This window comes from Bacillus rossius, chromosome 10 (assembly GCF_032445375.1).
Source record: "Bacillus rossius redtenbacheri isolate Brsri chromosome 10, Brsri_v3, whole genome shotgun sequence".
NCBI classification, from domain to species: Eukaryota; Metazoa; Arthropoda; class Insecta; order Phasmatodea; family Bacillidae; genus Bacillus; species Bacillus rossius.
This window is the reverse complement of record NC_086337.1, coordinates 59,923,713-59,935,485: the sequence shown is the minus strand read 5'-3', so window position 1 is coordinate 59,935,485 and position 11,773 is coordinate 59,923,713. Positions and strand designations below refer to the sequence as shown.

Here is an 11,773-nt window from a genome sequence, read left to right as displayed (position 1 = left end):
TAGTGATAATAATAACGGCCAAAAATGAAACAAGATGCTATTAACTTAAAATTTCTTTATTTTCAACTAGATATTGGTACAGCAATCGAAATGTTTACTATTTTATGTTTATTTAAATAAAAGAAAAGGTTAGTGTGATTTATGGTGTTGCAAATTAGATGCTAAATATTTTATAATAGGTTTGTGCTTCTTTACTTATGACAGAATACAAGCCGAACTGTTCCAGAAAATAAAACACACATTGCTTTATCGCCTTGATTCATCAAGCCGTATTTCTCAGTCCACCAAGATTGTAAATATCTTTGACACTTATCTTGCATTTGTTTTTGGAAAACTAGCCATGCCAAATGATAAGATTTAAAAACGTTGAAAACTGTTGAAAACGTAATTGCAGTCGACGACGTACAAACGAACACAAACGAAGACGAAGACGAAGTGCGCACTCACTTCTCCCCGCGTCTCGTAAATCCGTCAGTTGCTCACTTCATTCGGAAGCTGTCTCTCTCACGCAATCTGTTACCATCCTGACACCGATTCAAAGGTTACACGACGCCAAATTAATTTTTTACAACAAAAATTTTTTTTCGATCAAATACATAGATTCTTTAATTGTTGGCGTCCCCGAATTATTTTGTCGCGTGCCACCACTGACACACGTGTCATTGGTTCGCCGTCCGTGTACTATGACCATGAAAACTTACCACGTTCTACTCAAAATGTGGTTGTCTTATTGTTGGCTACCGCAGGAAACTTAATGGTAACTAATGTTGAATCGAATTGTGCCTCATTGCAGTGATAAATGTATTGTAGCTATAAAATTTTCACGAGGCGTTACATCGTACGCAAGCAATGAAAGAACACAAACGTTACTCCAGTCTAATACTTTGTTGTGAAAACCAAATTGTCTATGAAATTTCACTATAGCCAAATAAAAGTTAGCACAAAATATTTGGAAGAGTGAATTTTCACAAAATATGTAGTGGCTACAAACTAGTCTCGGCTCCATCCGTCACGTTGATAGTTTTCTTCTTTTTTTCGCTTATTGAAGATTTTCGCCGAGAAAATGAGATCGTAGAAGGAAATATGTGTATATTAAAAAACTGTGGAACTACAGAAAAAAAAATTCTACTGAGTGACCTCGACTCAAAAGTTAAAGGAAAAAAAATAAACTATTTATTTTTGTCCAAATTTTTTACAAATATAAAATGACAAGTAGCGTATATATGGCGACAGACTGATCCAGAAAAAAAATATAAAGCTTATAAAGGGAGACTTCAGAAGAAATTGTGGTGGATGAAAAATAATGGCACGCAACATCCAAACCTCAACATTGTGCGTGAAGCCGAGGCTAGTGGCAGTAAACACAGTACACACAGAATAATTTTTTTTTAAAAAAAAGCAATCCACATTAGAAATGTATACAAAAAGTAATAAATGAGCATCTGAAACACCAACTCGGCCGGCGACAGTCGCCTGAGAACAAGCACCAGTCGCGCGGGGAGGGGGGAGTGGCTCAGACACCGAACAGGCGTAGCAGATCGTAGACGGTGTCATCGCCGTCATCGCCGTACGAACCGCCGCTGTAGTCGGACTCGTCAGAGCTGTCGGACTCCTCGTCAGAGCTGCCGGACTCCTCGTCAGAGCTGCCGGACTCCTCGCCGGAGTAAGAGTCGGCAGCGCCCGGAGGAGAGCTGACGGCCTCCCCTGCGCCAGAGGAGCTCCACTGGTCGGCGGCGGATCCCGCGAGGCTCGTGTTGGCGAGGATGGACTCGACCACCACAGAGTCACCCGGGGCTGCGCCCGCGTGCTGGACCGCCGGCACTCCTGGCGTCGGGACGCCGCTGGACGCCCCTGTGGACGGCCAGGGTGGACTGCCCTCCTGGGGCGCCGCGTCACCGCTGTGACCCCCCGCGCCTGCCAGGGTCGACGTGTCCCGGAGTGTGGTCGGCTCGTCTGAGGAGGAGACGGTCTCGTCAATGCGACGGAGACGTCATTTTTCACAACCGCGTACAAATACACACACGTGTTCATTAAGACACTTTATAACTGTAAACCTACAAAATCAACTGCGTGACTAGGCATTTAATTCTGCATTATCACTGGAAAATTATTTACGTAAGTGATGATAATACCATGGAAGGTCAGGAAACGTTTTCGCTTACGACAGGAGAACGAATTTTATAGACAAGTCAGATTAGTTCAGAGGTTAGTTTGTTCATTGCTGCCTGAAGATGTGTACCGCGTGGATGTGCTCTAAAAGGAAATGTTCAAATATTCACCGCCATATAAAACAATTTGTTAACTCACAACTTTTGAAGTTATGCTTCTTTAGGCGCATTAAGGGTGCAATTTTAGTAATCAACGGAAACGCAATGAAGTGCGCGCGCATCACGAACGGAAGCTCAACATGAAATCTATAGCGCATGCGCGTTTCTGCAATACCCAGGAGCAGAGGTCTTTCAGACAACATATATATTTAGCCTATATATTCGTTTACGTGAGCACATACCAAGCGCATGAGTGAGTGAAATACATATTTGTTACAGCAAAACTATTTTAGAAATATTATGATCTTAAATAGTCACAAAAATAATCAATCGCAAATTTAAAAATAATTTCAGATCCTGGAATTACAGCAATGATAATGTATCGATTTGTAATCATTACATAAATTATTGTATTTTTTTGCTAGTAATTTCAGTACAAATTTTAATGTAAAAGCGTATGCAGTCCATATGTTGTTTTGTTCAAAGGAAGTTTTAATCTACTTCCAATTGGTTAACTCTGTCAAGTATTTCTCTATACTAGTGCGATGATTACTGGAGTTATATATCTTTGGTAGGAAAAAAAAGAGAGAACCAAGAAAGGTTTAGTTTTAGGAATGATTCAGAAATGATTTTAGTAATGTGGTTATTTATTTGGGACAGTATTGTTTTAATAATTAATATGAAAATAAAATTCTGAATTATGGTGTAGTCAAAATATACCACATTGCGCCAAGAATAAATTATAAGGTAAAGAAACTTATTTAATATAAACTAAATATCGATATTAAACCACCTCACGTGCACAGCTGTTTTAATAATATCTAATGATACAGAAAGCACATTTGCCTATCTGAAACCAGGAGTCGGGTCATAATAACAAAATATTTTCTGCAATTTATTATTGTGGCAATATAATTTAAAGTTATGTGCGTGGTTTCGAACTCCAAGTATCAATTTTCGAAACTCATCATTAGAAAATACTTTTTTAACCATTTTTATTATATAACTTATTATTGAATTTTTAAACTATAGTAAGATAATTATATTACATCTATTTATTTAACTAATTGTTATAATCTATATATATAAAAATTTTGCTTCCGTATGTATTTGGCCGCAAAACTCGGAAAGTATACGATGGTTTGGATTGAAATTTTTACAGAACATTGCATCTTAACAGAAGAGTGTTTATATGAAATAAAAGTTTGGGAAAATCCACCGGAAAATTCGGAAAAAAAGTTTCTATAACTAAATATCATGGTCACCCAACTTAGTTGTGACCACGCTCGACGATGCTGTACAATATTGTCGAAGTTCAAGCACATCAGGCTACTTTTTTTTTTTTTTTTTTTTTTTTATTAGTTTATTAGTTTATTGTGATATCATGTGCATGTACATAACATTACAGCTCACATCAGATTACAGTCAGCACAAATGGGTTACACGATACTGATACCTCGCCCCTGCGGATTAACACAGTCCCACACCATCTGTACAAATTTCAAAACATGAAAAGGTAATGTCCAAACCTCCTTCTTAACGTATTGTTTTTTACCATAGACCATCTGTCACGTCGTAGCTGGGATATGAAGTCCCGCAAGAAGTATGGCACTTGAGTTTTGAGCACAAAAGCTATCAAATTCGCCATCAGCCACACAGCCGCCCGCCTCTTCACGGTAGGGAAGGCCGTGATGTCGAGGTAGCACATGCGGTCCGCGCACACGTCCCGTGGAGGTAGGCAGAGCAGTCTGGAAAGTTTGGTTTTACACCACTCCCACAAGGGGCGCGAGAATGAGCAAGCACATATGCGATGGAGGGCGGTGTCACGGTAGCCACAGAGTTCGCAGTGGTCATCCTGGGATAACGCAATGCGTTTCTTGCGACAAAGGGTGGGTGTCAGGTCGTTGACAAATGTGAAAGCTTCGGCACGGAGATGAGTAGGTAATTCAGGATCAGAAACGTTTTTCCATATGTTCAGCCAACGCAAAGAAAGGATCTTATTCTGAATATTCGGCACAGAGGGTGTTGCTCGTCGCTGGAAACCATACAGTTGTCTTGTGGAGACATGCGTACCTTCGGGAAGTTCGGAAATCGTCGTGCGAAGGTGATCGGCGGCGGACTTGTAGTGTCGGGGTAGGCGCTCCCTGGCGCCCCATGCGGCTGTGTACAAAGCCGAGGAGCGACCACCCTGTAAGACACGTTGTATGACGCATTTCTGGAACAAGGCTCGTGCTTTTTGCTCATGCTCAATGAGTCCGAGACCACCTTTACTGACAGGCATCGTCAGCTGATCGCGGCTGACCTTGAAGAGGAATCCTTTCCAGATAAACCATCCAATGTATTGCCTGATTTGAGCTGCAATCGCAGCTGGCATGGGGAACACCTGTGCCATGTACCAGAGTTGTGAAAGGGAGTACATGTTAACGATATATACACGTTGGATGATGTTGAGGTTTCTAAGGTGTGACTCAAGCAGGCTACCACGAACATTCCGCACCACTCCGTCCCAGTTCTCTTGAATGGTATGACCGATGTCACCCGTGAAAAGTATTCCAAGTGTCCTGATCGCATCCGTAGACACGAATGAATGCTGTGGCACAATCACATCTGGCGCTGCTTTCAGATTCAACACTTTGGTTTTCGCGAAGTTGCATTTTGCATGCGTTGCCTTGTGGAAGGCCTCAAGAATAGCATGAGCGGCCGTGAGTTCATGGTCACTACGCACAATGACCGTAACATCATCTGCATACCCAATGCACGTTAAAGGATTCCCTTGAATACTCAGTCCTGAGAGAGTAGAGTTAAATTTCCTTATAAGGGGCTCAATATAAAGGACGAAAAGTACCATCGAGAGCGGGCACCCTTGTCGGACAGAGGAGCGAATCGGAAATTTGTCACCAAAACAACCATTGATGGACATCTTCGAGGTTAGGTTCTCACGGAACGTGCGTAGGACAGCTCGAACTGTCGGAGGGAAGCAAAGGTGCTCGAGCACCCTGTCGAGGAAGCTCCATTGCACCCGGTCAAAGGCCTTCTCAAGATCAATGTTCAGGAGGGCGACAGCGCCCGGCGTAGTGCGCGCCAGGAGCTGCACATCGCGGAGCGCAGAAGTGCCATGTGTGATGGACGTCCCCTGCACAATACAATGTTGGTCCGGCCCGATGACATCAGACAGCGCTGATTTAATACGATTGGCATACACCCGTGCGATGATTTTGTAGTCAGCACACAGAAGCGTGATAGGCCTATAGTGGGCTACTTCACGTGGCTGTGGTACCTTGGGTATGAGCACAATGATTCCCTCTGTTTGCGTGCTGCACAGACGCCCTCGTCGAATGACCGTGCGCGCCATTTCGCAAAATTCCTCTCGAATCGTTGGCCAATAGTGCTGGTAGAATTCGTAGGGGATACCGTCCACACCAGGGGATTTGGTTTTTGGGGCCCTCCGAACGATGTGTGTGATCTCTTCGTCAGTTGGGTCGGCCTCCAGATGGTGCTGTGCTATGTCGTCAAGGCTGCTGTCATACACATCGAGGAATGACGTCCCTTCATCATAGTCAATGTCGTGGTCCGCATAGAGTTCCTCGTAACTACTTGTAAATGCTGCGAGGATGGTTGTGGAATCCCTGACGACCGTGCCATTCGCGTCCACAACCGAGCTGATGTGCCTTCGTGTACGCCTCTTCCGATCTCGCATGAGGGAGTGAATGCTAAGCCTTTCTTGCTGTAGCGCACTCTTGGTGTTATTGAATACAATGCGACTTTCCATGTTCGCTCGGTGTATGGCGATGATCCGTTCCTTAAGGCGACGGGCTTGATCCCTCGGATTGGTAACTGCGGTTGGATGCGTACTTAATTCCCGCAGGGCCCTCTCGTGCAAATAGAGAAGGGAGTCCTGCTCCCGTCTACAACGCCCGCCATGGTGCTTAAATAATTTGGCCAGACCTGGTTTGACGCAGCCATCCCACCAATCCGCTGTGTCCGCGTACCTCTGTTTACATCGCAACCAATGAGACCAGCGCCGATGAAAATCATTGTCCACTTCAGTTTGACCCAACAAGCGTGTTTGTAGTCTCCAGTAGTTACGCCCAGGTGTGGGTGAAACCTCCGGAGCAGCCACAGTACAAACGACCATGTAATGATCTGTGACAGCCACTGGCACCACATCATATGATCGCGCGTTGTGTCGATGCGTGCGGGACATATAAAACCTGTCTAGGCGCGAACTAGATGAATAGGCATGAAAGGTGTAATGTGGTGTGGGTACTTGAAGAATGTCGACCATGTCCTCCACATCAATGGCAGTAACGAGCTCATGCAGTGCAGTGTTAATGGGGTAGTGTCCACCAACGTGATCACTGGGTGTAATTATACAATTGAAATCTCCACCTAGAATAAGACCCGTGCCATCATTCCTTATAAATGGAAGGATTTCCTGGCGAAAAAATTCCTGGCATTCTGTTCGACGCTGAGAGCCAGAGGGGGCATAGACATTCACACATTGTCCGATAATGCTCCTGCCAGTAGCGCTGGAGGGATTGAGCGCTATGAGTGTGCCAGAGATTATCCTCCCAGATGCGTGCGCTCTGATGTGCGTGAGTTCAAGATGGTTCTTCGTGACAACAATGGTTCCTCTCCCTTGAGGGCCGATGTTGGGGTACACATTATATTGGTCAAAATATGGTAGCCGCTCTAGCGCACACTCTTGTAAAAATAGTACGTCGATAGCGTGCGCACGTACAATGCTGTGTAAAGCATGAAATTTGAAAGGAGCTTCAATTGCACAAATGTTGACAGTGGCAATTGTTAAAACTCTAGTCATCCGCTACGTCTTTGCTACTAGCTACGTCATTCCCTCCCCCACTCTGTTCCGTTATGCTGATCGCGCCCCCCTTGATTTGCTCGATCGCATGCTGGGCAATGCGGAGTGAATATTTACGTTGTGAACGCGGGCTGTCCGGTAGGGCGGTGTCGCGACTTGGACTGCGACTCGCATGACGGGCCTTTTTGTCCTTGCGCCCGCTCGGGGGCCGTTCACGCCCACCGGACTTTTTGCCTGAGCGGGGGTTGGTGGAGTGCGCCTCCTGTGAGCATTCGGACATTCCGTCATCCTCCATGTCAATGGGCGTATCGAGTCGTATATCCGGGGCGGGCATGTCCTGTTGAGTCGGAGCAAGAGGTGATGCGGTAATGGTGGACAGCAGAGTTTTGAGTGGGACCGCCTCATAAGGCCTCTCCTCCCTGTCTTCTGACGTCAGAGTTTGTGCCGGCGGATGTAAGCTCGCCCCAGAGGTGGTGGGCCGGTCCCGCACTTCGTGCGGTTCTGTCGAGCGACTGCTCTGCGCGCCACTCTGCAGTGTCTGCGCCCACGTGCGCGGCGCGCCCGACCGCTCGCGCGGAAGAGTGGGGCAGGCCGCGCGGTGGTGTCCCGCCTGCGAGCAGTGACTGCAGGTCTGGAGTTGTCCGTCATACACTACGAACCCGTGATGCCCATCGACTACCAGCTGTGAGGGAATATTTTGATTGAGTTCCATTTGCACTATTCGTACCCCTGTCTTGGCTTTGAACTTGCGATACACCCCCCACATTTCGTCCACGCACGTGTGTATCTTTCCGTACGGAGTGAGCGAGTAAACAATCCGTTCATTTGGTACTTCCACGGGAATGTTTACGACCCTGACGGTTTTCAGGTTGTCTAGCGCCAGTTCTATGTCTACTTGTAGTGACTCACCGCTCGCTGCGTGTATCTGAGACGTTCCGCCGGTCTCTCGGATGATCCTCTCGCAGTGTAGTAGTGATGTCAACTTCACAAAGATGCACCGTTGGCGTCCGTCGACCTGTACAGCAATCACTTCGTCATCCTGCAGCCCAAGGGTCTCGTCGAGCCATCGGAGTAAGTCCAACGCGAGCGGTTTGGTTTGACACTTCACGCGAAGGGTATTCACTCGTGGGGTCGGTTGGCAAGTCGCCATGATGGTCCTGCGAAAGTCAGTAAGAAGCCTTTAGAATACGTTACGTGTAAGCCGCACGACACTTAACTCGCTCTCGCACTAAACCAGGAGAGTAACAGCGCACGAGACACGTCGCGTCGCACACGTCCGCTCACCACGCGAGCACGGGGCGGACTGCTCGACCATTGTGCCTTGACGATCATAGTTTACACAAATATGTATATATATATATTTCAAGAAAGAATAAAAAACTTTATTTAATTTGAAAGTATATTCTTTCGACTCTATTGATAAAAATACGTTTAAATTAAAAAATACATTTCGTACAATACATTTGAAAATTAAATAATTCTTATCTTATAGCTTATATCTTATATATTGCTATTATAATTTGTTATAATCACGTACGTTGTTATGATAATTGTTCGTCCAGGAAAATACACCGAGACTCCTTCAAGAACAAAATATAGTATATAATACTATCATACAAGCTGTGGCCAACCAATCCGGTGGATTGTACTTTTTGGATGCTCCAGGTGGAACTGGAAAAACATTCTTAATTTCCTTAATCCTTGCTACGATCCGTTCAAATGGCCATATTGCATTAGCTCTTGCTTCCTCGGGTATTGCTGCAACATTAATGGAAGGAGGTAGAACAGCGCATTCAGCTCTTAAACTATCACTAAACATGCAATGCACAGAAAGTCCAACATGTAACATTTCAAAAACTTCAGGAATGGGAAAAGTTCTTCAGACGTGCAAAATCATTGTATGGGATGAGTGTACAATGGCTCACAAAAAGTCATTGGAAGCATTAGACCATACACTGAAATATTTGCGAAATAATCCAGATCCATTTGGGGGAGTGTTGGTGTTACTATCCGGTGATTTCAGGCAAACGCTCCCAGTGATACCTCGCTCAACACCTGCTGATGAATTGCATGCCTGCTTAAAATATTCAAATTTTTGGAGCACAGTAAAAAAAATGCATTTAACCACGAATATGCGAGTTAAACTTCAGAACGATCCAACAGCAGTCATATTTTCAAGACAATTAATTGAAGTTGGTAACGGCACTGTACCTACAAATCCAGAAACAGGAAAAATCAGCTTATCATCTGATTTATGCAACATCGTAGATTCAAAAGAGGAATTAGTAGACAAGGTATTCCAAAACATCGAAACAAAATTCAAAAATCATGCATGGTTGAGCGAAAGAGCCATTCTAGCGGCTAAAAATGTTGACGTACACGATATGAACAATAGTATTATAAACAGAATCGAAGGTGAAACAATGACATACAAATCTATTGATTCAGTAGTGCACCAAAATGAAGCAGTGAACTTTCCAACGGAATTTCTCAATTCACTCGATGTTCCAGGATTACCACCACATATTTTGAATTTGAAAATTGGTGTGCCAATTATATTGCTTCGAAATATCTGTCAGCCTAAATTATGTAATGGTACACGATTAGTAGTTAAAAAATTAATGGATAATCTTATTGAAGCAACAATTTTGATTGGACTTCATAAAGGTATTACTTCCACGAATGCCACTTATTCCGACAGATATGGCGTTCGAGTTCAAACGACTTCAATTTCCAATACGCCTTGCGTTCGCTATGACCATCAATAAAGCACAAGGACAATCTTTGCAAGTGTGCGGTTTGAATTTAGAAAATGAATGCTTCTCTCATGGACAGTTATATGTCGGGTGCTCCAGAGTCGGTAAACCATCTGATCTATATGTTTATGCAAAAAATGGGAAAACAAGGAATGTAGTCCTTCCATTAGCTTTACAATAAAAATATTTAAGCTAAACACATTTTTATTTCTTCTATTACATTCCACAGCCATGCACAGTAAAATATTAAATTAAACAATGAATTAATATTAAACTGTGCCACAGCAAAGCGTGGCCGGGTTTAGCTAGTAACGTATAATACATTGGTCAGTCCGTTGGTTTGGCTATTTTCCCCTAGGTGGACATACAGCATATTTATTTACAATAAACTATTTTGAAATGACTTATTGTTATCCTGTGCAGCAGGAGAGAGGCCGCACCTGCAAGAGTGTGTGTACCTGGGTCGTCGGCCAGGGCACATCTGCACAGCAGGATCGCTAGCGCCGCAACCAGCAACAGCTTCGAAGCAGCCATGACGTTAGCCGCGCGTGGTGGTCGACTTCTGACTGGCTAAAACTGCGGCTTCTCGCTCGCGGCACCACCTCTTGTGTTCACAGGTGTGGTGCACCTGCGAGTAGTGATGCGACACACAGCTGCTGTACGTGCCCGTGTTTACCTTCCACCTTGTACATAGCTGATGCCAAGTCGTCTCTCGCAGCACCAGCGGGTTACGGAATATGACGGAGTGCGTCTGTACAAGCTGTCAATCTCAGTGCAGTTGTAACTTACTGCATTATGAAAATATTGGTGGACGGAAAAGAATGACAAAGAACTTCTGATGTACTTACGCTGAAATAAAGGGCTCATTGTCTATAATAACCTAGATATTTAAAGGTTTTTGAAAAAATAATTCTTTACTCATGAAACTAGTTCATCTCTTAAGTTTATTTTGTTGTATGTATGTACCGGTACATCCCAAACCAATTTGTTTGCAAATAAAAATGATATGGGTAAATGAAATTTTTATTCCTGTTAAAATGTGTTTTTTTCTGACTGTTTCTTCTCTTGGCGTAAGTAAATTTGTGTCTCGTTTAGTGCATAGAAAATATATTGTACTATATTATGCTATAAAACGAGAATATTTTAAAAACAGCTATACATAATTTTCATGTACTATGAAGTAATTTAATTTTGATTCTGCAGAGTGAAGCTCAGTCACCTAGATAATCAAAAATTTTATTTACGCAATAATAATTAAATGTACAGATGCCTAGACTAGTGTAATTTTCCACAGAAAACTAAAATTAGATGAAAATAAGTAAAATGTGCCTTTTTATTCTGAAATCCATTAATTCCAAGCGATTATTCCAGCGTGCCGAACCATTTGTTAGTAGGCTATGCAGTTGTCCACTAAGTTTGCAGCCTCGTCTAAGTGAAAGCCACAGTGCTGTTTCAAATGTCACCTGCAGCCTGCGATCTGCCCCCCCCCCCATGAGTGTAGCATGCTGCACGTGGCGGGCGTTGAAGATGGCAACTGTCTACAATTCATATGTTAACTAAATATTGAGAAACCACTTTCCTGTCTTAACTCGGGTAGGTACACCGGGACAGGTCTTTAAGCTTGCATCCAGTGGTCGGCACACCCTGTAGTCCGGCACCAAGCAGGACCCCGGGTGGACTGGGGTTGCTGTGTCGGGACTCAGAGGTTCCCCTTTTCCAGCGGGCCGCAACACGACACGAGAGAGACAGTTCTGAACAACAGCGCTAATCTATACATTTATATTTCTCTAGAGCAGTTCATCACGACTTGCTTTAGGTACCATAAGTACTATACTCTTATTACGGTTGAAACTAGAGTGATGTTCGATAGTCATGCAAACCACTATGCCGTGGTCCGGAATGTGCCTGAATAAAGATACTTCAATGTA

The 11,773-nt window shown here is 44.0% G+C and overlaps 1 protein-coding gene across 2 annotated transcripts; it reads right to left on the bottom strand.

The window, feature by feature from the left end:
• Window positions 1–40: 40 nt before the first annotated feature.
• On the bottom strand, window positions 41–10,408 carry LOC134535672 (uncharacterized). 2 transcript variants are annotated; one of them, XM_063374867.1, is made up of 2 exons: window positions 10,286–10,408; window positions 41–1,953 (listed from the first exon to the last, which is right to left on the bottom strand). In XM_063374867.1, the coding sequence occupies exons 1-2, from the start codon at window positions 10,377–10,379 to the stop codon at window positions 1,514–1,516; spliced, it is 534 nt and encodes a 177-aa protein (XP_063230937.1). In that variant the 5' UTR covers window positions 10,380–10,408; the 3' UTR covers window positions 41–1,513. The 2 variants fall into 2 exon arrangements, with proteins under 2 accessions (XP_063230937.1, XP_063230938.1); XM_063374868.1 differs by having other exon boundaries at window positions 10,304–10,407.
• Window positions 10,409–11,773: the final 1,365 nt, after the last annotated feature.

Coding starts and splice junctions, on each gene's coding strand:
- LOC134535672 (XM_063374867.1), bottom strand. CDS start 10,379: ATGGCTGCTTCGAAGCTGTTGCTGGTTGCGGCGCTAGCGATCCTGCTG. Junction 1,954..10,285: donor AGGTACACACACTCTTGCAG/GTGCGGCCTCTC, acceptor TCTCCTCCTCAG/ACGAGCCGACCACACTCCGG.